This window comes from Erythrolamprus reginae, chromosome Z (assembly GCF_031021105.1).
Source record: "Erythrolamprus reginae isolate rEryReg1 chromosome Z, rEryReg1.hap1, whole genome shotgun sequence".
Classification (NCBI taxonomy): Eukaryota; Metazoa; Chordata; class Lepidosauria; order Squamata; family Dipsadidae; genus Erythrolamprus; species Erythrolamprus reginae.
The window spans coordinates 27,409,810-27,433,873 of NC_091963.1; the positions used below are offsets into that span (position 1 = coordinate 27,409,810).

The window sequence follows — 24,064 nt, forward strand, 5'->3', positions numbered from 1 at the left end:
AGCACCAATTCACACTCACATACTTGCACACTTACATACATATATGCAAATATATACATTGAAGAATATTTTTCTAAACTCATTTTTATTTCTGAATTCTTATAACTAGAATCTATGTAAGAAGTGCAAGTCACATATTAACCATTTAAAGAACAAGCTGAGGATAATTGTAGTTTAATTCTACAGTACTTACTTGAGATGTACAATTTTCTTCTGGCTCAATAAGATATGTGTGATTCCCATCATAGAACATTCCACTGTTAAAAAAAAGGCAGCTCTCTGATGTGCGTGTTATAATTTAACTAAGTACATAAAATAATACTACATGTAAAAGAGAATCTCATGTAGAAATGGGCTATTAGTGCCACATAATTTTTAATCCTTCATCTAGCTTGGGAAGTTAAATTTAGCTGTTTCCTGAGATAAATCCTAAGGAATTTCCTCTCTTCTCCTCTTATGAACAGCAGAACTATTTACTACCCTCCATGCTAGTATATAATACACCTGTTGCAAAATTCTTCACAGCACAGGAAAAAATCAAACCAAACTACTATTGACCATAGCACTTATGGTTTGCAATAAAAACTGCAAGCTGATAAAAGTGTCTTATAGTATTTATTTTGGGATAATTGGGATCTTGCTTTAAATACATGCTTATTAACTGCAACAATTTCAAGAAACTTTTATTTGTAACTATCTGTAGTTTACAAGTCTGTGAACCTGTTGGAAGTCCATACTTATTGCAAGTCTATAAAATACAATGCCAATGATTTGGGAACTAATCTTTAACAGTGTATGCAAATAAGACAACAATATACTTTCTCTATATTATACTTGTAGAAAAGGACAGTATGCAGAAAGTATATTGTCACATTCTAAAGGTTGTATTTGAGAATTCTCGCACTAAACCTTTGTTCCCAAAGGATTTACCTTGAATACAGAGTGCCATTTTTAAAATAATAATAGCATATCTTTCAGTTCAAATATGTATACAATTCTATCAAACCAATCCATGCAGTTATTCCCCATGTGGTAACAATGGTTGGTAAATCCACTGTAGTTAAATTTTAGAAAGTATTTTCCCATTGAGGATGAAAACAATTTGACAATGGAGCCAATTATTGTAGAGGAAGTTTAAGCTCTCCCAAATTGTATTCAAGCAAAGACCGGCTTGCAATTTGCAAGAGATATTCTGTCCCCAGAATCCCTATATTTGTAATGTAATCAAAATAGAGTTGGAAGGGACCTTGGAGGTCTTCTCCAATTCTCTGCTCAAGCAGGAGGCCCTATACAATTTGAGACAACTCTTTTCTTAAAAATTAATAAAGGCAAACTTTTCCATTGATAAAGGCAAAATGTCCCATTGATTAATTGTTCTATTAGGAATTTTTTCCTTAATTCCAGGTTGCTTCTCCCCTTGATTAGTTTCCATCCATTGCCCCCGCCCCCATCTTTCAATGCTTTGAAAAATAAGTTGACACCCTCTTCTGTGTCAACTGGAATACTGGAATGCTGCTATCATATCACCCTTAGTCCTTTTCTCTAGATTAGCCATACTCTGCTCCTCCAATTGTTCTTCATATATTTTAGTATCCAATCATCCTAATTGCTCTTCTCTGCACTCTTTCTAGTCTCAACATCTTTTTTTTAATGTGGTGTCCAATACTGGATGTGGTGTTCCAGGTGTGATCTTACTAAGTTTCATGAAGTGATACTAATACTTTGTGTGATTTTAATTCTATGTCTCTGTACAACCAAGGATTGTATTACGGTAGGGTTTTTTTTACTGTTGCCATACATTGTTGCCTCATATGTAAATGATCCTCCACTAGGACTCCAGGTTCCCTCTCCCAGTTATTGTTTATGAGCCAGGTTTCACCTAATCTGTTTTCTAATCTAATCTCTTTTGTTTTTTCCCCTAAGTGTAAAACCTTGCTTGTCTCCACGTTAAATTTTATTTTGTTGGAGCAGAGCCCATGGTTCAAATCTGCCAAGATCTTTTTGGATCCTGAGTTTGTCTTCTGGGGTATTCACTATTCCTGCTAGCTTAGTGTCATCTGTAAATCTGATGAGTTCCCTTCTTTTCTCTCATATAAATATAAGTCATTTATGAAAATATTGAAGAGTACTGGGCCTAAGACCAGAACCTTGTAGTACACCACTGGCTACTTCCCTCCATGGAGATCTAATACCATTAATAACTACTGTATGAGTAGAGTTTGTCAGACAGTTACAAATTCATCTGATGGTGATGCTACCTATCCTACATTTTTCTAGCTTAATAAAAAGTAGAGTGTGGTCTACTTTGTTGAATGCCTTACTGAAATCTAAGTATGCTATGTCCACAGCATTTCACTGGTCTATTAATTTAGTCGCTGTCAAAGAATGAAATAGATTGGGCATGATCTGTTTTTAACAAACCCATTCCAGCTTCTGGTTATAACTTTAGTTGTTTCTAGATGTTCACAAATCTTTTTTTTAAATTATCTTTTCCAGTATCTTCCTAAATACTGATACGGAGTCTTCGGAGAAGGGCGGCATACAAATCCAATAAATAAATAAAATAAATAAATAAATTATGCTGATTGGTTTGTAATTTCCAGAGTATGTCTCCCCCCTTTTTTTAAAAGATGAAAATCACAGCTGCTCTTTCCCAATCCTCATATAGTTCCCCAGTACTCCAGGAGTTTTGAAAGATATGGCACAATGGTTCTGAGATAACATCTGCCAGCTCCTTCAGAACTGTGACATGTAATTTGCCAGGTCCCTGTGAATTATATTTGTTGTGCCATCAAAGATCTATGTTGGTGGTAGGAGTAAAAAAGAGCATAGCTCTATCCTTTTTCAGTTTTTGTGATGTCTAAACATCAATACCTCTGAATGCTGGAAAACCAAATGTTTTCTGCATAACAAGGAGGTTCAGCTCCTTGCTTGGTTATTCAAAGTAGGTCAGGCTATAAGTAAAAGAAGAAACTAAAGATAGTGCTTGGTTTACAATGGCAATTGGAACTACAATTGCAATCACTAAACATTGTAATAATAAAGGAAGATATCATGTGACTGCACTGCTTAATGATGGCAATTTGAACACTCCTGGTTTCCATTGCTAAATGAATCATCATGGGTCATTAAGTGAGGACATCATATGGTTACTATTTGCAACTTCTTGCCAACTTCCAATTCTTTTAGCTTGTTGGAAATCAGCAAAAATCATAAATAGTGACTTCATAACCATAGAGACACTGCAACAGACACAACTTTGAGAACCAGTTGTGCTACTTGCTACGTAATATCACATGTTTGAACAATCACTGAATGATTAATCATAAATTGAGAAATACCTGTAGAATTGTAAGGTCAACCTTGAGGACAACATCTGACCTCAGTAAGGTGTTCAGATTTGTGTGTACACAGTGCAATGACAGAATTAGAAAAGTATTCATGAGGCAGTTATAAACTATCTTATAAACTATTTATTGAATAAGTACTATCACTTTAATCTCACATACAAGTTGCTTATATTCCATATATTAGTGTCACTTCACTGCAGGTATTTCTTGAAAAGTTTTATACAAACAAAGAAGTGGAAATTACACAAATTTTAGATTTAAAAACTTTAAATAATAAGGGGAAAAATCACTACACTATTGTATTCTACAGATCAAAAACTTTTTGAAGAAAGAGCTGAAGATCAAAATCAAGATGACAATTAACAAAGTTTATTTATATAGCATCTATTTTCCTAAACAGATAAATTATGTTACAGAATACAGCAGTGCACATAATTGCCCTCCTCACCCATGTCCTCTTTTGCATTTACTGTAGATCATTCGGAGGACTGAATCTCTCTTGGCCAAGTATTTTTAATACTTGGTTTCTGACCTTGCACTTATAACTGGCAAGCTGATTAAATAATGTATGTTATGCATTAGACTATGGCAGGTTTATATACTGCATTTTCAGTGGAATGGATTTAGGAATATCTAGCTGCTCATCTATTCCCCAGAGACTAAAATTTTTATTTAAAACAATCAATATCTGTTTGTACAGTTGCAATATTTTTTTTCTTTTGAAATCAATGCATATTTTCATCAAACATCCTTTTAGGCAGATTCCACTTCATTTGCATGTACTAACTATTTAATATGAATATACTGTATTATTTGTACTACCTGGTTAAATTAATTACTGATTTCTGATCACAGTTAAAAGCTGAGCTTTAATTCCTCTCCTTGATTTTTCATAGGAACAGTTATTTAGTACAATTTTTCTATTTAATCTCAGCATTTAATTAATTACATTTTTATGAGTGTATTAAATAGACAGGCAGAAATTTTCCAGTTTTCATTATCTTTTGAAATTTTGCTTTCGTTGTTGTTACAGATTTATATTTCTGTTTTTTAAGATTGTATATAAATTATTATAAAAATGTTTATCTATATGTACTGTATATGTACAGTGTGTGTGTGTGTGTGTGTGTGTCTTTATTAACAAACTTTACACAAGTTTTAGTCACTCTGTGTCCCAAGGGATTGGGTGCCATAGAGGTCAAATAAATAAATACAAAACATAGATAGGGAAAATAATAAGCAAAAGAATAAAAGTCCGAAGATAAACAGAAATTAAAAGAAAATCAAATTAAATCTATTGTACACCACAGTATTCCAAAAGTACTTTTTCAAGAGGCAACTGGACTTTTTGGTTTTTCTTTGATATTCTCAATCTTCTACTTCTCAAGTCATTAACTCTTATTCTGAACAAAAGATTAACTAGTAAAGTCATCTCCACATTAGAGATTATAGCATGGAATATCTCAGGATAAAACTACACCTTGTTTGCATCTGTAGTATACTCCCTAAAATATTCCCCAATTGAGTAGTCTTGAGTTTTTATCATTAGCATGAATGCCACATTAAGCATAGAAACAAATAAAGCTAGCCTCCTACTTTACTGTTTCTTTAAATTACTGAAAAGGAAGAGGGAGCAGAAAAGAGACAGATAGAATGACAGTTGTATAATATGAACCTAATGTGCAGTCTTCCATCAATACCTGGAAGATTCTGGAAAAGTAATCAAGGAACAAATAGGCAAACACTTAGAGACAAATAAAGCCATAACCAGAAATCAACATGGGTTTACCAAAAACAGATCATGCCAGACAAACCTTACTGCATTCTTTGATAATGTGACAAAATAGGAGGACTAGCAATGGACTATGAATCTAATTTGCCTGGATTTAAGCAAGGCATTTGATAAAGAAGACTTAATAGTTGATAAGATAGAAAATGTGGGTAAGAGAGCATCACCACCAAATGGATTTGTAACTGGTGATCAACTGCAGTCAAGTGTAAACCTTAATGCAATTGCAACTGCATGGAGAGAAGTGTGCAGTGGGGTAACCCAAGGCTCTATCTTAGACCCAGTACTCTTTAATATCTTTATCAATGATTTAGATAAATGGATCGAAGGGGAACTTATCAAAGCTGCAGATGATACCAAGCTGGCAGAAGTAGCCAATACTCCAAAAGACAGACTCAAGATATAGAAGGATCTTGACAGACTTAAACATTTGAATCCTATCTAACAAAATGGTATTCAATGGTGAGAAAAATAAGGTTCTACATTTAAACAAGAAAAAAATAAATGCATAGGTATCATAGGTGGTACCTGACTCAAAAGTAATAATTGTAAGAAGGATCTTGGAGTCCCAGTGACTCCCAGTCCCAATCACTTAAATATGAGCCAACAGAATGCTACAGCTGCCAAAAAAGTCAATGCAATCCTAGGCATTAATGATGGAATCAAGATCACATGAAGTGTTAATACCACTTTATAATGCCCTGATAAGACCACACTTTAAATATTGCATACAGTTTTGGCTGCCACAATATAAAAAAGATGTTGAGACTCTAGAAAGTGTGCAGAGAAGAACAAAGATGACTAGGGACTGGAGACTTAAATAAAAGTTTCAGGAATTGGGTTTGTTCTAGTTTAATGAAAAGTGTGACATGATAGCAATGTTCCAATATCTAAGGGGCTGCCAGAAGGATTTCTAGAAATTGAGTGAACGGGCAACAAAGTGGCAAATGCATTTTAACCTAAACAAGTGCAAAGTTATGCACATCAGGACAAAGAACCCCAATTATACCTACCAACTAATGGGGACAAAATTTTCTGAGACAACCCAAGAAAGGGATCTTGGGGTTTTGGTGGACAGTTCAATGAAGATATCAACCCAGTGTGGAAGGGAATTGAAAATAGGTCAGCAAGCGTTGTATTGCCTCTATACAAATCAATGGTGAGACCCAGGGCCGCCGATAGACCGGTACTAGTGGGAGTGGCGTCACGGGCCCGGGGAAATTGAATAATGGGGGGGGGCGCGCTTCTCCTGCTGAGCCCAGTCCTCTCCCGGTGGCTTTCAGCTCCTCCCGCCGAGGAGCTGCAAGGCTGGCCTCGGAGCCCTGCGCGGCCAGCGTTCCCTCGTGCCCGGCGGGCTCCCCTTTCCTAAACCCCCGCCAGCCCCCTCCTTCCCTTCCCGCCCTGCCCTCCTTCCCCGAGGCGTCCCTTGCCCATCATCCCCTGCCGGGCAATGGGGCAGCGGGACTGCTAGATGGGCAGCTCTTCTGGTAAGGGTGGGCAAGGCGTGCCCTTCTCAGCTCTCGGCCTCCGCCCACGCAGAAAGCATCCTTCCTCGCACCCAGCGCCGGCCATGGGGGCTTCCGCCGCCGCCTTCTGCAAGGCCCCCCCGAGGAGCCGCGTGGGTCTCCAGCCTTCTCCTGGTGAATCACCGCGGCAAGGATGCGGGCGAGGGAGAAAGGGAAGAACCCGGCGCCTCGGGCGCTTCCCTCTTGCGGTAGAGGGGTAGGTGGTTTGTGGGGAGCGGGGGAGGGGAGGAGCCCGGCATAGTAAAAATCACAATTTCTTTCATTTCTTTTTCTTTCTTTCTCTATTTCTCTCTTGCTCTTTCATTCTTTTTTCTTTATCTTGCTTTCTTTCTTTATCTTGCTTTCTCTCCTTCCTTCCCTCTTTCCATTTCTTTCATTCCCCCTCTCTTTTTATTTCTCTTTCATTCTCTTTCTTTCCTCTTTCTTTCTTTTGTTTCTTTTTCTTTCTTTCTGTCTTTCTCTCTTGCTCTTTCATTCTTTTTTCTTTCTCTTTCTTTCTTTCTTCCTCTTTCTTTCTCTCCTTCCTTCCTTCCCTCCTTCCATTTCTTTCATTGCCCCTCTCTCTTTTTATTTCTCTTTCATTCTCTTTCTTTCTTTCTCTTTCTTGCTCTTTTTCTTTCTCTCTTTTACCTTCCCTTCCTCTATTTCTTCTTTTCTTTCTCCTTCCTACCTTCTTCCCTCCCTCCCTTCCTTCAGTCCTTCCTCTCTTACTCTCCCCTTTCATAAGCTTCCTTCCTTCCTCTGTTCCTGTCCCTTCCCCCTTTCTTTCTTTCTTTCTTTCTTTCTTTCTTTCTTTCCTTCCCTCCATTTCTTGCTTTCCTTCCTCCCTTCTTTCCTCCCTCACTCCCTTCTTTCACTCCTTCCTTTCTTACTCTCCCCTTTCACACCTTTCCTTGCTTCCTTTGCACCCTTCCTCTGTTCCTGTCCCTTCCCTTTTTCCTTCCTTCCTTCCCACCCTCCGTCCATTCATTCACCCATTCCTCTCTTGATCGCCCCTTTTACCATTCCTTCCTTCCTTCCTTCCTTCATAGCTCGCCCTCGCCTTTCTTCCCTTCCTTCCAGATGGGAGTGCCCCCTCAAGACACCCGCCTGACTGCTGGTACCCTGCTTTTTCTCTCCCCTCGTCCTTTCCAGCTCCTCGTCGGTGGCTGCTGGGTGTGGGATCCCCCTCCCCTCTCCCCTCGCTAGAAAGCACATGGTTTTGTCAACAAGAAGGGAGAAGTGCCAAGGAGCCGTAAATAAGCCTCGCTCCGCCTGACCGATGCCAGGATCTTTCTTTCCCTTGTCACTCCCGCTTCTTTCTTTCTCCTGGACGAGTCCACACAATCGGCTTAACCCAGTTCCTGAAATAGCCTATGGCAGTGCTTCCCAACCTTGACAATTTGAAGATATCTGGACTTCAACTCCCAGAATTCCCCAGTCAGCATTCGCTGGCTGGGGAATTCTGGGAGTTAAAGTCCAGATATCTTCAAGTTGCCAAGGTTGGGAAACACTGGCCTATGGGACCGCCTCGCTTGGCATGAAGCGGGAAATGATCCCCGAGGGATGGAGTGGCTTGGTAACTTAAAATAGTTTTTAAATGGCGGGGGGGGCAGACACTTAGGCTGTATGGGGCCCCAAAATTCCTGATGGTGGCCCTGGTGAGACCACACTTGGAGTACTGTGTACAGTTCTGGACACCGCACCTCAAGAAGGATATAATAGAACTGGAAAAGGTGCAAGAAAGGGCAACAAGAATGAAAGATGAAATGGAGCACCTCCCTTATGAAACCAGGTTGCAACGCCTTGGTCTCTTCAGCCTTGAAAGATGGCGTTTAAGGGGTGACTTGATCGAAGTGTATAAAATCATGCATGGGATAGAAAAGGTGGATAGAGAAAATTCTTCTCTCTATCATACACTACTAGGACAAGGGGGCACTCCCTAAAGCTCATAAATAAGAAAGTGAGGACAAATAAAGGGAAATATTTCTTCACCCAGAGGGTCGTTGGTTTATGGAATTCACTTCCAGAAGAGGTCGTGACAGCTGTCAGCCTTGATAGCTTCAATGCAGGATTAGACAGATTCACGGATACCAAGCATATAGATGGTTATTGAAACGGATGTCAAAGTGCTGCCTCTATGTTGGTTGAGGCAGGCAGGATTCCCTTGAGTACTACTTGTTGGTGGTCAAGGGAAAGGGAGGCTCTTGCCTTCTCTTTCTGCTCAAGATCTCCATGGACAATTGGTGGGCCACTGTGTGACACAGAATGCTGGACTCGATGGGCTTTGGCCTGATTCAGCATGGCTCTTCTTATGTTCTTATGTTCGTATGAGTCAACCTTGACCTTGGTGATATTTGAACTAGTGAACTACAGCCAGCAGTCAGCAGAAGCAGTTTGCTTACTGCACTTTAACTACTGTACCACCAAGGCTCAAGACTAGCCAGCATGATCGGTGAGGGCCATAGCCATAGCAAGTGACTACAGTGAAAGCCATTTTCTGAAGTAGAGATCAACCCCGAGACATGGAAAAAACCTGATCAGATGGAATGGTCCAGGAATGAAGGTTAGAAACAGCCATCTCCAAAACCGTGTCTTTCTTGCATTGACTGAGTCAAAAACTGGGAGCCTGAGAGAGAGGCAAGGAGGTGTGGCTAAAAGGTTTTGACTCAGTCTCTTGACAGATCCAATTGTAACAATCCATTTCTGGACTATCCTGCAACTACACTGGAGAATGTTAAATATTAGTAATCTAACAATTACTAATATAAGGTGTAAAGAAATATTACCTATGTTTAAATGAATTAATGGGGAAAATTGTAAAGAATTATAAAGAGAGAGTAGTATTGTTGAAGTTGAAAGATTAGGATTACACATACATTTCTATTATTGTTGTTGTTAGAGTTGTTTAAAAAAGATTTGACTCAGTCAATGCACTGTCCACAAAATATATAGGATGTGAAAAGAAAACTGCAACTAAAACATGATTTTAAAAAAGAAGGAAAGAAAGAAATCATGCATACCAGCTTTATATACAGCTAAGGTATCAAGCTAGAAACCTGTAAATTCTAAATTCTGCTTTGGGCATTAAGTCTGCTGGATGACCTTGGGCCAGTTTTACGTTGTCTCAGCTCCGGGAAAGAGGCAATAGCAAATCATTCCTGAAAATCCTTGCCAAGAAAACTACAAGAGTAAGTCCAGGCAGTCTCCAAGAATGAATGGAAGAATATAATTATATATGAATTATTTTGTTTTACACACAAATGTTATGTGCACGCCAGAGGTGGCTTCCTCCTGGTTCGGACCAGATCATGCAAAATGCAGCTGCGAGAATAATCATGGGCTTTCCCAAATATGCCCATGTCACACCAACACTCTGCAGTCTGCATTGGTTGCCAATCAGTTTCCGGTCACAATCCACAGTGTTGGTTATGACCTATAAAGCCCTTCATGGCATCGGACCAGAATATCTCTGGGACCACCTTCTGCCGCACGAATCCCAGCGACCGATTAGGTTCCACAGAGTTGGCATTCTCCGGGTCCCGTCAACGAAACCATGTCGTCTGGCGGGCCCCAGGGGAACAGCCTTCTCTGTGGCGGCCCTGAACCTCTGGAATCAACTTCCCCCGGAGATCAGGACTGCCCCCACCCTCCTTGCCTTTCGCAAACTCATTAAAACCCACCTCTGCCGTCAGGCATGGGGAAATTGATTCCCTTGGGCCGTTCTATTTTATGTTTGTTTGGGATGTATGATTGTTTTTATATTAATGGGTTTAAAATTGTTTTTAGTCATTAGATTTTTACTGTATTTTGTTGTTGTGAGCCGCTCCGAGTCTCCGGAGAGGGGCGGCATACAAATCTAATAAATAAATAAAATACATAAATAAATAAGTGAAAGGGCAGCAAGGTAAGTTAGAACCCACCCCTAATGCACGTACCTGCAAACACATGTGCTTGGGTGCGTGTGCGGGCACGCACACACAAACACACAAACCAATCTGAGAAGAGGTAAAATGGACAATTTAACCCCTCCCCACATATGCAACTAAATACAATCCTCAGTCCTGAAAAATATGTACATAATCATTGTTTAAATGTATTTTGAAAAGTGATACTGAAAGAATTAAGGTATCAATCAATGAAGTTCCCCTAAGATAAGTGCCAGCCTTTCAGGGAAATTGGGAGATGACAGAGAATCCGGAGATAAGTGCTTCTATTTATAACAGCAGATCCCTCACTTGACCTTAGAAGTAATATCTTACCAAGATGAGCATTCCGGTTTGAAGCGTAAGTATGAAATATGCATATGAAATATAAGCATGTGAATGCATATTGTATGAGATACAAACAAACAAGTAAATAATCCTTAGCATTTAGAATGTAGTAAATGTTTTATAGACATTAATTTGGAAATTATGGCATTACAGAATAAAGTAGCATTCCCAGTGTTACAGATTAAATAAGAATAGAAAAAGTCTATGAGAATAAGGGCTTCCCTAGATTCCTTGTATTAATTTGCATAAGCCTGTAGTTGGACTAAGATCTGAAGCACAGATTTCACACCATGGCATAAAGGTAGTCCTTGATCTATGACCATTTGTTAAGCAATCGTTTAAAATTACTATGATGCTAAATTTATTTTATTTTTATTTATTTGTTTTGTCAAGTACATATTGGTGGTATGCAAAGATATAATAATATTCATATACGTGATACTAGTAAAAAAGAAACATTAGGACAGGGGACGGAAGGCAGACTGGTGCACTCATGTGCGCCCCTTTCTGACCTCTTTTTTATTTTATTTATTTATTTATTTATTCTTTGTCCAATATACAATACATATGGAATGAAATAGACATTAAGTAGTATATATAGGGATAGTAAGTAAAAAAGAAGAGGAGTGGATGAGAGGGAGAGAATATATAGGATATATGAGAAAAGGAAAGGTAATTGGACAGGGGACGTTAGGCACATCAGTGCACTTATGTATGCCCCTTACTGGCCTCTTAGGAACCTGGAGAGGTCAATCGTGGAGAGTCTAAGGGAGAAATGTTGGGGGTTGGGAGTAGACACTATAAAGTCTGGTAATGAGTTCCACACGTCGACGACTCGATTGTTAAAGTCATATTTTTTACAGTCAAATTTGGAGCGGTTAATATTAAGTTTGAATCTGTTGCATGCTCTTGTGTTGTTGCGGTTGAAGGTGAAGTAGTCGTTGACTGGAAGGACATTGCAGCATATGATCTTGTGGCCAATACTTAAATCGTGTTTTATACGCCGCAATTCTAAGCTTTCAAGACCTAGGATAGTTAGTCTGTTTTCGTAAGGTATTCTGTTTCGAGTGGAGGAGTGAATGGCTCTTCTGGTGAAATATCTTTGGACGTTTTCGATAATGTTGATGTCTGAAATGTGGTGTGGGTTCCAGACAGATGAGCTGTATTTGAGGATGGGTCTGGCATAAGTTAGAAATCAGTAGAGGTCAGCAGTAGATAATCTAAGGGTAAAGTTTTGGGGGTTAGGTGATGATACTACAGAGCCTGGTAGTGAGTTCCATGCATCAACTACTTGGTTATTAAAGTCGTATTTCCTGCAGTCGAGTTGAATGAAGGTACTTATGGTCCCTGATTGAAATTTTGCACATTGAACTACCTCTGGGGTAATGATTGCAGTCTAGGTGCTTGAAAACCCGTTCACATTTACAATTGGTGCTAAGTGTCATAAAATAACATGATTGCCACTTACGATCTTCCTTGCCAGTTCTCCAGAAAATTGATGCAGGGAAGGCTAAAAATTCATTTCTTCCTAGCACGAAAATTCTCTCTAGTCCCCATGCCTAAATTAGAGCAGGATTTTCAGCCCAAAGCATTTTTAAACCAGAGTATAAAGAAGTCTAAATTTTTTCACTTCATACCTGAAAATCCCCTGTGGCTGAAAGCCACGGAGGATTTTCAGACCCAGAGTGGAGAGCGATTTTTCAGTCCCAAGCAAAGCCTTTTGACTTTGGAGCCAATCGATTTAATACTGTCTAACAACATTTGCAATCAAATCCAACTATGAATTGATTCTAATCAACCAATTTTCCTAACACTGTCTAATCTCTATTCCAAAGAAGTAGAGTAGACTTACTTTTTAGTAGAAAATGAAATTTCAAAAGCATCTTGTTCCATTTTAATCATTTCAGTTTATCTTAATAGAAACTTACTGAAGTCCATGGCAGGTTGACAGAGCAACAAATGAATCTGGATTCCCTCTGATGCGACCTTGATAATAACAGTGTTCTCCTCCCTGCAATTAGAACAAAGTCTATGAATTCATTTTATTTCCAAAATGTCCCAAAGATGGTTCTTAGTCCAAACCCAAAATAAGTTGTAAAGTCAGATAAACTGAAATAAATGACTGAATGATATACCAATCTCTAGATGGGCCTTCTGTGTACCTGATCAAAGGGTTGGCCCAAACCAAATACAGTAGTACCTCTAGATACGAGTTTAATTCGTTCCAGAAGGGAGCTTGTATGTCAAACTACTCGTATCTTGAACAAATGGCTTTAGACTTTGTTTTTCCCCTCCGAGATAACCAGAAGCAAGGATTCTTGCGCCACATAGTGGACGCTCGGCTCGTATCCCGAATTTGAGCTCGTGTCTGGAACAGAAATTTCTCTCCCCTCGTGGCTCGTATCTTGGAATACTCGTATGTGGAGCAGCTCGTATCTAGAGGTACTACTGTAATTGGTTTTGGGGCAGGAGGTTTACTCTTGCTTAGAATGCTGACTTCTAATTGAAGAAGACAGAAAGGACAGAAAATCCTGACACTTGCTTCTTTTTTTCCTTTTTTCTTTTATTAATCAAATTAGTCACCATCCAACTCCCTAAGTAACTCTGGTGGTTTGTAAGTCATAAATGTACCAATATATACAGTGACCAGTGAACGGCTACCAAAAACTTTACTACCACACAGTGGGTGTGGCTTATGCAGGATGCCCTGCATTTTCTTTCAACTTCTTTCAGTGCAAATTGGGTGCTCTGGGGTGGAGCTCCATTTTTGCTACCATACTGCATCCCTCCCCCCCGGTCCGGGCAGCAGCCCACCCCTGAATCTAGAAACATAGAAACATAGAAGTCTGACGGCAGAAAAAGACCTCATAGTCCATCTAGTCTGCCCTTATACTATTTTCTGTATTTTATCTTAGGATGGATATATGTTTATCCCAGGCATGTTTAAATTCAGTTACTGTGGATTTATCTATCACGTCTGCTGGAAGTTTGTTCCACAGATCTACAACTCTTTCAGTAAAATAATATTTTCTCATGTTGCTTTTGATCTTCCCCCAAATAACTTCAGATTGTGTCTCCTTGTTCTTGTGTTCACTTTCCTATTAAAAACACTTCCCTCCTGGACCTTATTTAACCCTTTAACATATTTAAATGTTTCGATCATGTCCCCCCTTTTCCTTCTGTCCTCCAGACTATACAGATTGAGTTCATTAAGTCTTTCCTGATACGTTTTATCCTTAAGACCTTCCACCATTCTTGTAGCCCGTCTTTGGACCCGTTCAATTTTGTCAATATCTTTTTGTAGGTGAGGTCTCCAGAACTGAACACAGTATTCCAAATGTGGTCTCAGCAGCGCTCTATATAGCGGGATCATAATCTCCTTCTTCCTGCTTGTTATACCTCTAGCTATGCAGCCAAGCATCTACAGCTTTATATCAAAGTACACATTTTAAATGTACACCATTTTTAATAGAATATTGTCCAAAGATCTAATGAAAGAATTAAATAATTCTTCCAAATAGATTTTATTTCCATGTATAGATAGTCCTTGACATATGGCCACGATTGAGTCCAAAATTTCTGTTGCTAAATGAGAAATTTGTTAGGAGAGTTTTGCCCCATCTTACAACCTTTCTTGCCACAGTTGGTAAGTGAATCACTGCAGTTCTTAAGTTATTAACATGGTTCTTAAGTGAATCTGGCTTCCCCCTTGACTTTGCTTGTGAGAAGATTGCAAAAGGTCATCATATGACCTGGGACACAGTAATGGTCATAAGTATGAATCAGTTGCCAAGCATCTCAATTTTGATTGCGTGGCAATGGGGATGCTTCAAAGGTCGTAAATGTGAAAAATGGTCATAAGCAGGGGGTTTGCACTGAAAGATGTTGAAAGGAAATGCAGGGCGGCCTGCATAAGCCACACCAACAGTATGGTAGTAAATATTTTGGTAGCTGTTCACTGGTCATAAGTCACATTTTTCAGTGCCGTTGTAACTTTGAATGATCACTGAGTGAACTGTTGTAAGTTGAGGACTATCTCCACTCCGCCCCCCGCCCCCCAAAAAAGATTATAAAGCTTCACAATAAATGATTGCAATTAAGTTGAGACAGAAAATGGTTTGCTCATTTTCAAGACAAACAGGTCCTAGGTTGAATATGGTCAATGGATTTCACAACTTAGGTCTACTGAATATGTATTTATTTTGAAAGCTCATAAAATCATTTGCCATATATAACTTAAAACAAGCATTTTTCAAACTTGCCAATTTTAGAATCATTAGGCTTCAACCTCCCAGCAAACTAAACTTAAAGTCACACGTCTTCAATCTGCCAGGTTTTAAAAACAATGATTTAAATATTTTTGTTTGCTTGCAAGTAACAGCTTTCCAAAGCAATATTCTAACACAATCTTTTATAATGCTCTTATAATGCTCTGCTTATAATTCAAAAATTCATCTCTCTCCTGTAATGGTCATTTATCAAATCAGCTTTGCAGACACATGCAAATTTTGAACAACAAAAATTTTTCAATAGCAAAAGTTACCCTCACTGTAACTCATTGTTATAATAGAAATACTGTATGTTAAGTTTGAAATATGTTAACTTTGTCATTAGTTAAGTAATTTATCCATGCTTCAACTCATCTAATATAGACTAATCTTCACTGTTTGGGAATACTGTATAGTGAAATATAACCAAAACTTAAATGATTCAAGATTGTTAACAAAGTATTAATAAAATTAACTAAATACATTTAAATTAACTAAAATTAAAACTAGCCTTATGAATTTTCACTATATGTGTGAGGTTTCCAAAAGATGCCCTAAATAATTCATAAGCCATGAACCAAACTTCTAAAAAAATCTAAAAATTTATTAAGAGTGACATTTCACCAATACTCCAATGCAGTTGGAACTGAATTCATGTAGGTACGTGCCCTGATGACTCTGTCCCCCCCCCATATCACTGGACATGTCATAACTCATATTCTCCAATGAATCACTGGCCAGCTGTGAAATCCCATACCCCTCCTTCTGACATAATCAGTAAAATAAACATTTGTGGAATGAAGTTTCAGTTAGTAAAATCAGCCACTCCGTCAGTTCTACCTCCTCCGTTTTATGGCAACTTGAAAACTTTGCAAGTTGACATATGTGGAATAAATCTCTATTTCCCTAGAACACATTACATTGCAATCAATCAATCAATATAACATAAAAAGCTTTCCTTCCAAGTTAGGTCTTCCTGTCCTAAAATCATCACTTCCAGATGGAAGTAAAATGATGTTTTCCATCATTCTTATGTAGATGTCCTTTAACAATTTGTTTTCCCAAGGAAAGCAGAGGCAATCAGTGATATCATTTGTTAGTCACAATGATGCCATGACCTAGCCAAGCTAATGAGTTGTCTGATATTTCTGAAATACCAACAGATGATTAACCTTTTTTCCCCCTAGCATGCATCCATTGCAAAGGAGCTGGGCTGAGAAATCATTGTTCTCAGCATGGAGGTAAATTTTATTACCAATTATTAAAATATCACAAATATCCATTGGCAGAAAGATCATGTAACTTTTTCAAGTTGCACTGAGACAAAGGTTACTTAGTACATTCAGGAAAGAGGTAAAAATAAAAGTCATTCCACGTGCCCACAAATAATATTGTGGCATTTATAAAATGAACTTCATTCCGTATGGCCTAGAAACTCCATGCATTAGGAAAACATCATTCCACTCCAATCAAATATCAAGACACATCTGGAAGGAATGCAGACATGTAGAAAGAGATGGCTTATAGAAACAACCTTTAAAAAATCAGAGAGATGTGGCAGAATTGTTGAACAGCATAGAGCCGTATTCTGTTCAAAAGTCAGTTAGTCATATTTATCAACTAGTCCTTTTTTTCTATTGCTCTCCTTCATTCTCTTTTTCTATTGATTTATTCATATTTAAGACTGAGACTGATGAATGGGAAGTTATGTATTTGTCCAATGAAGAAGGTCAAAGAGGGATGCCATTTGGTAATTACACACTTGTTATTTTATGGCAATCAAAAGGGGAATGTTCAAAATGTTTGGGTGTCGTGGCAGAATTCTATTCCCTTCCAAATATAGTTGGTGCAAGAATGTATTAATTGTTTATGCTAGATGACAACCTACTAATTTACCTGGTCTTTTGACTGAATGTATGCTATAGTTGGGTGCCTTGTTTTATAATACAGTTCTGTGATTCTAACTTGGTAATTATGTAATTGCAAAATCGTATAATAATTGAATACATTTCTAAGTAACATTAAATGTGATAACTAGACCTATGAGATATATATATATATATATAAACCCCAATGGCAGCCTAGGACACACTATCTACCAAAAGAAAACCCATACCAACCGTTATCTAAATGCACACTCACACCACCACCCCGCACAAATCACCTCAGTGGCCAAAACTCTCATCACCAGAACCAAACGCTTAGCTGACCATGAGCACTTAAAAACTGAATTGAACAAACTCAAAGATGTATTAATTTCTAATGGATTCGAAGAGAAAACAATCACAAACCTAATCAAAAAAGAGACACCCCCCAAAAAACAAGATCAAGAACAGGACAATGGTACCACCATCCTCCCTTACATCAAGGGCACCACAGACAAAATTAGTAAAATTCTGCACAAACATAACATCAAAACTTCATTTTGCACCAACCAAAAAATATCTAATATCCTAAGGAGCCCCAAAGATAAAATCCAATTGGAATACCAAGGAATCTATGAAATCCCTTGCAAAACATGTGCAGCCACATACATTGGACAAACCAACCGAAGAGTAAGTGCACGCCTTGCAGAACATGTGAATGCAGTTAAAAAAGAAGAAAAGACTTCCTCCCTTGTCCAGCATATTAAAAAAACAGGGCACGAAATTGACTTTGAAAAAACTAAATTACTTCACAAAACAGAGAATTTATATAGAAGAATTGCTCTAGAAGCCATAGAAATTGAGAGGAGCCCCCTTTGCATAAATAAAAGAGATGACACGTCCCGCCTACCAGAAATTTGGAAACCAGCCTTAAACAAAAAAAACACCTCATAAAAATCACCATGTCAATCCTTCTAATAATTATGAGTTTGGAATTTTGAAATTTGGAAACCAGCCTTAAACAAAAAACACTTCATAAAAATCACCATGTCAATCCTTCTAATAATTATGAATTTGGAATTTTGAAATTTGGAAACCAGCCTTAAACAAAAAACACTTCATAAAAATCACCATGTCAATCCTTCTAATAATTATGATTACACCAACCAATCAGATCACTGAAACATAATCACCCAATCTATTTGCTACATTCAAACCAAATCTCCACCCCCACACTATATACTAGGAAGAAATGACAGTTGCAAACATTCCATTTTACAACAGCACGAAGCTTGGAAACTTCAGCCTGATGATGGTGAATGTGATTTCACCGAAACGTCGCATAAACATGCAAAATATTACACAGGGCAAAACCTGAACTCAGAACAATCTACATACATATATATATATAGTGTTGGGGGGGTGGAGATTTGGTTTGAATGTAGCAAATAGATTGGGTGACTATGTTTTAGTGATTTGATTGGTTGGTGGAATCACAATTACTTGAAGGATTGACATGGTGATTATTATGATATGTTTTTTTGTTTAAGGATGGTTTCCAAATCTCTGGTAGGCGGGACGTGTCATCCCGTTTGTTCATGCTGAAGGGGTGCTTCTATCTCTATGGCTTCCATAGTAATTCTTCTGTATAAATTTTTTGTTTTGGAAAGTAATTTAGTTTTTTCAAAGTCAATTTCGTGCCCTGTTTTTTTAATGTGCTGGACAAGGGAGGAAGTCTTTTCTTCTTTTTTAACTGCATTCTTATGTTCTGCAATGCGTGCGCTCACTCTTCGATTGGTTTGTCCAATGTATGTGGCTGCACATGTTTTGCAAGGGATTTCATAGATTACTTGGTTTTCGAGTTGGATTTTATCTTTTGGGTTTCTTAGGATGTTTGATATTTTTTGGTTAGTGACAAATGAAGTTTTGATATTATGTTTGTGTAGAATTTTACTAATTTTGTCTGTGGTGCCCTTGATGTAAGGGAGGAGGGTGGTACCATTATCCTGTTCTTGGTCTTGATTTTTGGGGGGGTGTCTCTTTTTTGATTAGGTTTGTAATTGTTTTCCTTTCGAATCCATTAGAAATTAATACATCTTTGAGTTTGTTCAATTCAGTTTTTAAGTGCTCATGGTCAGCTAGGCGTTTGGTTCTGGTGATGAGAGTTTTGGCTACTGAGGTGATCTGTGCGGGGTAGTGGTGGGAGTGTGCATTTAAATAACGGTTGGTATGGGTTTTCTTTTGGTAGATGGTGTGTCCTAGGGTGCCATTGGGTTTTTTATAGATTAGGACATCCAGAAAGGGAAGTTGATCATTGGCTTCTGTTTCCAAAGTAAATTGTATTTTGGCTATTGAGATTTGTGAGGAAATTGTCTAGTTTTTCTTTTCCATGTGGCCAAATTACAAAAGTGTCATCTACATATCTCAGCCAAAGTTTAGGTTTGTGTTTAGATTGCTCCAATGCATTATTTTCAAAATATTCCATATAGAGGTTGGCGATGACAGGTGAGAGGGGCGATCCCACGGGGGCTCCCTCTATCTGTTTATATCTTTGTTCATTATAGATGAAGTATGTATTTGTCAGACAGTGGTTGGTTAGATCTAAGATATATTTTGGGGGCTTGTGTTTGTTTTGGATAGCTGTTAAGGCTTCTTTAATAGGTATTTGGGTGAAAAGGGATATGACATCAAAACTCACAAGTAGGTCACCAGGTTGTAGGTTTTGTTTTTTAACTATTTGTATAAAGTGGAATGAATTTTGTACATATGAGGTGATAGTTTCTGTATAGGGCTGAAGATATTTGACTAAAAATTTGGCAAGATTTTGTAGAGGGGAGCCTATGGAGCTGACTATTGGCCTGAGAGGCATTCCTTCTTTGTGTATTTTTGGAAGGCCATAGAGTTTTGGACATATGGAAGATTTTTCTCTGGGGATGATTCTTTGTTGGATTTCTTCACTGATGGGAGAGGTTTTTATTTTGGATTTGGTGGTTTTTTCTAGGTAGGTGGTAGGATCTGTGTTTAGAAGTTTGTAGGCAGGGTTTTGTAGTAGGATGGAAAGTTTTTCTTTGTAGTCTGATGTGTTCATCACTACTGTGGAGTTTCCTTTGTCTGCTGGAAGAATGATTATATCGTTGTCTTTCTTCAAATTGATAAGTACATCTCGTTCCTCCTTTTGTATGTTGCTTCTAGGTGGTTTGCTGGAGCAGAGAATATTGGTGACTTCAAGTCTGATTTTGTTGGCTTCATCTGGGTTGATTTTATTTAGGGTAGCTTCAACTCCACATATGATGTTTTCAGTTGGAATGCATTTGGGGGCTATTGCAAAATTGAATCCTTTTGAAAGAACATTGGTTTCTGCAGTGGTGAGGGTCCTGTCTGATATGCATATGTATATATATCAAATGTTTTTAGCTGAAATTTTAAAGTTAAGGGAGACTAGGATGGTACTAGGATGGTATATATATATATTTGTAGATTTTCACCGGTACAGGTATGATGGTCTTGGTATATTCAGGTTTCTTCCCGTGTAGGATTTGGAAATTTCTCGCAACGTTTCGACGAGGTCCCACTTGTCATCTTCAGGCTGGTGTTTCTGTCCTTGTTCTAGGGCGAACACAGCGAGACCTGAGCTGCCTTCCTTCTATAAATACTGGTGGCTGGGTGTGGTTTGATGGCTCAGCAATTGCCTGCTGTGTAGAAACTTCCTGGTGAGTCAGTGGGGTAACACCTGGGGTCGTTGATGTAACTGAGGTATGCTGATTAGTTAATGGTTGTGGATTAGGCGTGATATCCTGAGTAGTTGGAGCTTGCAGGCTACTTGATTGCTTTGCAATGTGTGTTCTGAGTCTGGTTTCAGTTTCTATGGCTTGGATACATTTGAGGGCTGGTTTCCAGATGTCTGGTAGGCGGGAGGTATCATCCCGCTTGTTCATATTTTGGGGATGTTTTTCTATCTCGATGGCTTCCATGATTATTCTTTTGCTGTAGTGTTCTGTTTTGGAAATTAATTTAGTACTGTCAAAATCAATTTCATGTCCTGTAGTTTTGAAGTGTTGGAAAAGGGAGGAGGTTTTTTCTTTTTTCCTTAATGCATTCTTATGTTCTGCAACACATGCATTTACTCTCCTGTTAGTTTGTCCAATATATGTGGCTGGGCAGATTTTACATGGTATTTGATAAACTCCCTGGTCTCGCTGTGTTCACCCTAGAACAAGGACAGAAACACCAGCCTGAAGATGACGAGTGGGACCTCGTTGAAACGTCACCAGAAATTTCCAAATCCTACACGGGAAGAAACCCGAATATGTTTTTTTATGTCGGATGAGGCCAGAACAAGGCCGAAATGGGACCATCCTAGTCTCCCTTAATTTTAAAATTCCAGCTAAAAAAACATTTTATATATATATATATATATAAATATAAATATATATATATATATATATATATATATATGACGGTCTTGGTATATTCGGGTTTCTTCCCGTGTAGGATTTGGAAATTTCTGGCGACGTTTCGATGAGGTCTCACTCATCATCTTCAGGCTGGTGTTTCTGTCCTTTTTCTCAGGCGAAGACTGCGAGACTGAGAAAAAGGACAGAAACACCAGCCTGAAGATGATGAGTGAGACCTCATCGAAACGTCGCCAGAAATTTCCAAATCCTACACGGGAAGAAACCCGAATATACCAAGACCGTCATACCTGTACCCGTGAAAATCTACGAAAACATATATATATATATATATATATATATATATATATATATATGTCACATGTTTTTTTGCTGAATTTGAAAATTAAGGGAGACTAGGATAGATCTATTTCGGCCTTATTTTGGCCTCATTCGACACAAATACACACACACACACACACACACACACATATATATATATATATATATATATATATATATATATATATATATATGTCAAATATATATATATATGACGGTCTTGGCATATTCGGGTTTCTTCCCGTGTAGGATATCATAGACACGTACTCCATCCCTTTTAGGTCCCAATAAATACTTTGAATGAGAAGAAGATATGTAGACAATTGCAATGATTAAGTGAGATGTCTGCATTGGTTTTTGTTTGGAAAGTCATCTAGTTTTTATCAAAAGCATAATATATAAATCATTATTCCAAATATCAGATTTGAAATCACAGAAACAATACAAATAGTGCATCAACCTTAGAAAAATGTCCTTAATGACAAGGGAGTCCTATGCTATCGATACAATGAATGTTGCAATGCATGGAAAGATGGCTTTCTGACACCTGGTAAGAAAGATATGACAGCATCTATTCTGAAAGCTGTGCCTTGTTTCTTTGCTTAAGAACAAAGGAACTGGCTTTGAATCGCACCTACAAAAAGGGAAGGAAATTAGGGATTGTTTTTTCTTGCTTCTTCATTCTAAACAAATCATAATAATTACTAGCAGGAAATGCAAACTCTAAGACAGAATTCTTGACTTAATATAAACTCTCAATTCTTTGATAATTCTTTGATGTACAGATGTGAGCCAGTGTAGATCAAAATGTATTATATACAAACATGTACAAACCAACATGGTTGTGAGGTTTCCGAAAGATGCATTCAATGTTCTCTGGATATGTTACAACTCTTAAGAAAATGCCAGGTTGGAAAGCCTTCTAACCCAATACATTGACTTTCTTTTTTCAGTCCTGGGTCTGGCCTAATTGAAAACAAAATAATTTACAGTCGCTTCATCTTTTTTCTAAGCCACTTCAATTCTCCAACTCTTGTAAATTCAGAAATTAATCTTCACCTTTTGGTTTAGAACGAAATTGAATGAAAAAATATAGGGAAGAATTATAGGAGAAAAGAAGGGCTAAGGCAGTGGTTCTCAACCTGGGGGTCGGGACCCCCTTGGGGGTCAAATGACTGTTTCACAAGGGTCGCCTAAGACCATGGGAAAAGACAAATTTTCCATGGTGCTAAGAACTAAAGCTTCTATTCTGGCGCCTTGGAACCTATTTTTACAATCTGATAAATCAGGCATTTACAGTGGGGGCGTCCCTTTGACCTTCCTGCCAATCAGCTTCAATCTCTGTTGGGAGAATTGGCACTAGACTTATGGTTGGGGGGCGCCACAACACGAGGAACTGTATTAAGGGGCCGCGTCATTACAAAGGTTGAGAACCACTGGGCTAAGGGGATCACAAAAGGATTAAGCACATTTATCTTAATTCACCATGATGTAAATTATTCCAATATTGCCTTTTCCCTTTAGATAAGAGATAGTATTCACACCAGTTTGTCCATGCCATTAGTGGAAATTTGGCCCAAATCGCTGAACCAGTAGTGATGGCCAGCTAACCATGACCCCAAACTGGTTCACTCCCTCACCACTCGCTTGCTCCCCATGTTTGCCATGTTCATCCCTGCCATGTTCTTCATGCATGTGCATCCCATTGCCTTGCAAGTCCAATAGGATGTGCATGCACAAATAATACCGCAGCAATGGCAGCACTGTGCAAGGAATATGAAGGGAGGCAGACTCCATGCCAAGAAGCTGAGAGCAAAAGTAGCAGAAGCAAGGGCAAGGGGCATATGATGTGTCCCTCCATGGTCCCCTCCCAGGTGACAGCCAGTGCTTCACTGACTCCTCTTTTCCTGCACACACACACACACACACATAAACACACACCACTGTCACCACCGCTACCACTACTTTTGCTCTTGGTTTCTTGGTGCTCTTCAAGCCGATCTTGAAGAACTGGAAGATATTTCCTTAGACTGCCACCAAACTCATTGTTCTGTAATACTATCTAAATTGTGTGGTTGACTTATTTTTGGAAAAGGATCTTTCAAAATAAAATAAAATGGCAAGAGAATAATCACACTGGAACGCTACTGTGAGGCAGGAAGTCTGGACCCATTTAAGAACAAAATCCAGACAGTTCCAAAAAAAACCCCAAGAAAATAAAAACAATACTTGTTTGTTCTGAAATCTTTATTCCACACACTCTCCTTGGCAAAAACTCCT

The 24,064-nt window shown here is 38.4% G+C and overlaps 1 protein-coding gene across 1 annotated transcript in view; it reads right to left on the minus strand.

Moving 5' to 3' along the window:
• ADAM22 (ADAM metallopeptidase domain 22) overlaps positions 1-24,064 on the minus strand; it is a 194,043-nt gene that overhangs the window by 83,992 nt on the left and 85,987 nt on the right. The window contains exons 5-6 of the mRNA XM_070728164.1: positions 12,847-12,929; positions 194-257 (exon numbers count right to left, since the gene is read on the minus strand). Coding sequence (XP_070584265.1) covers positions 194-257; positions 12,847-12,929 — 147 coding nt within the window. The remainder of the gene's footprint in view (positions 1-193; positions 258-12,846; positions 12,930-24,064) is intronic.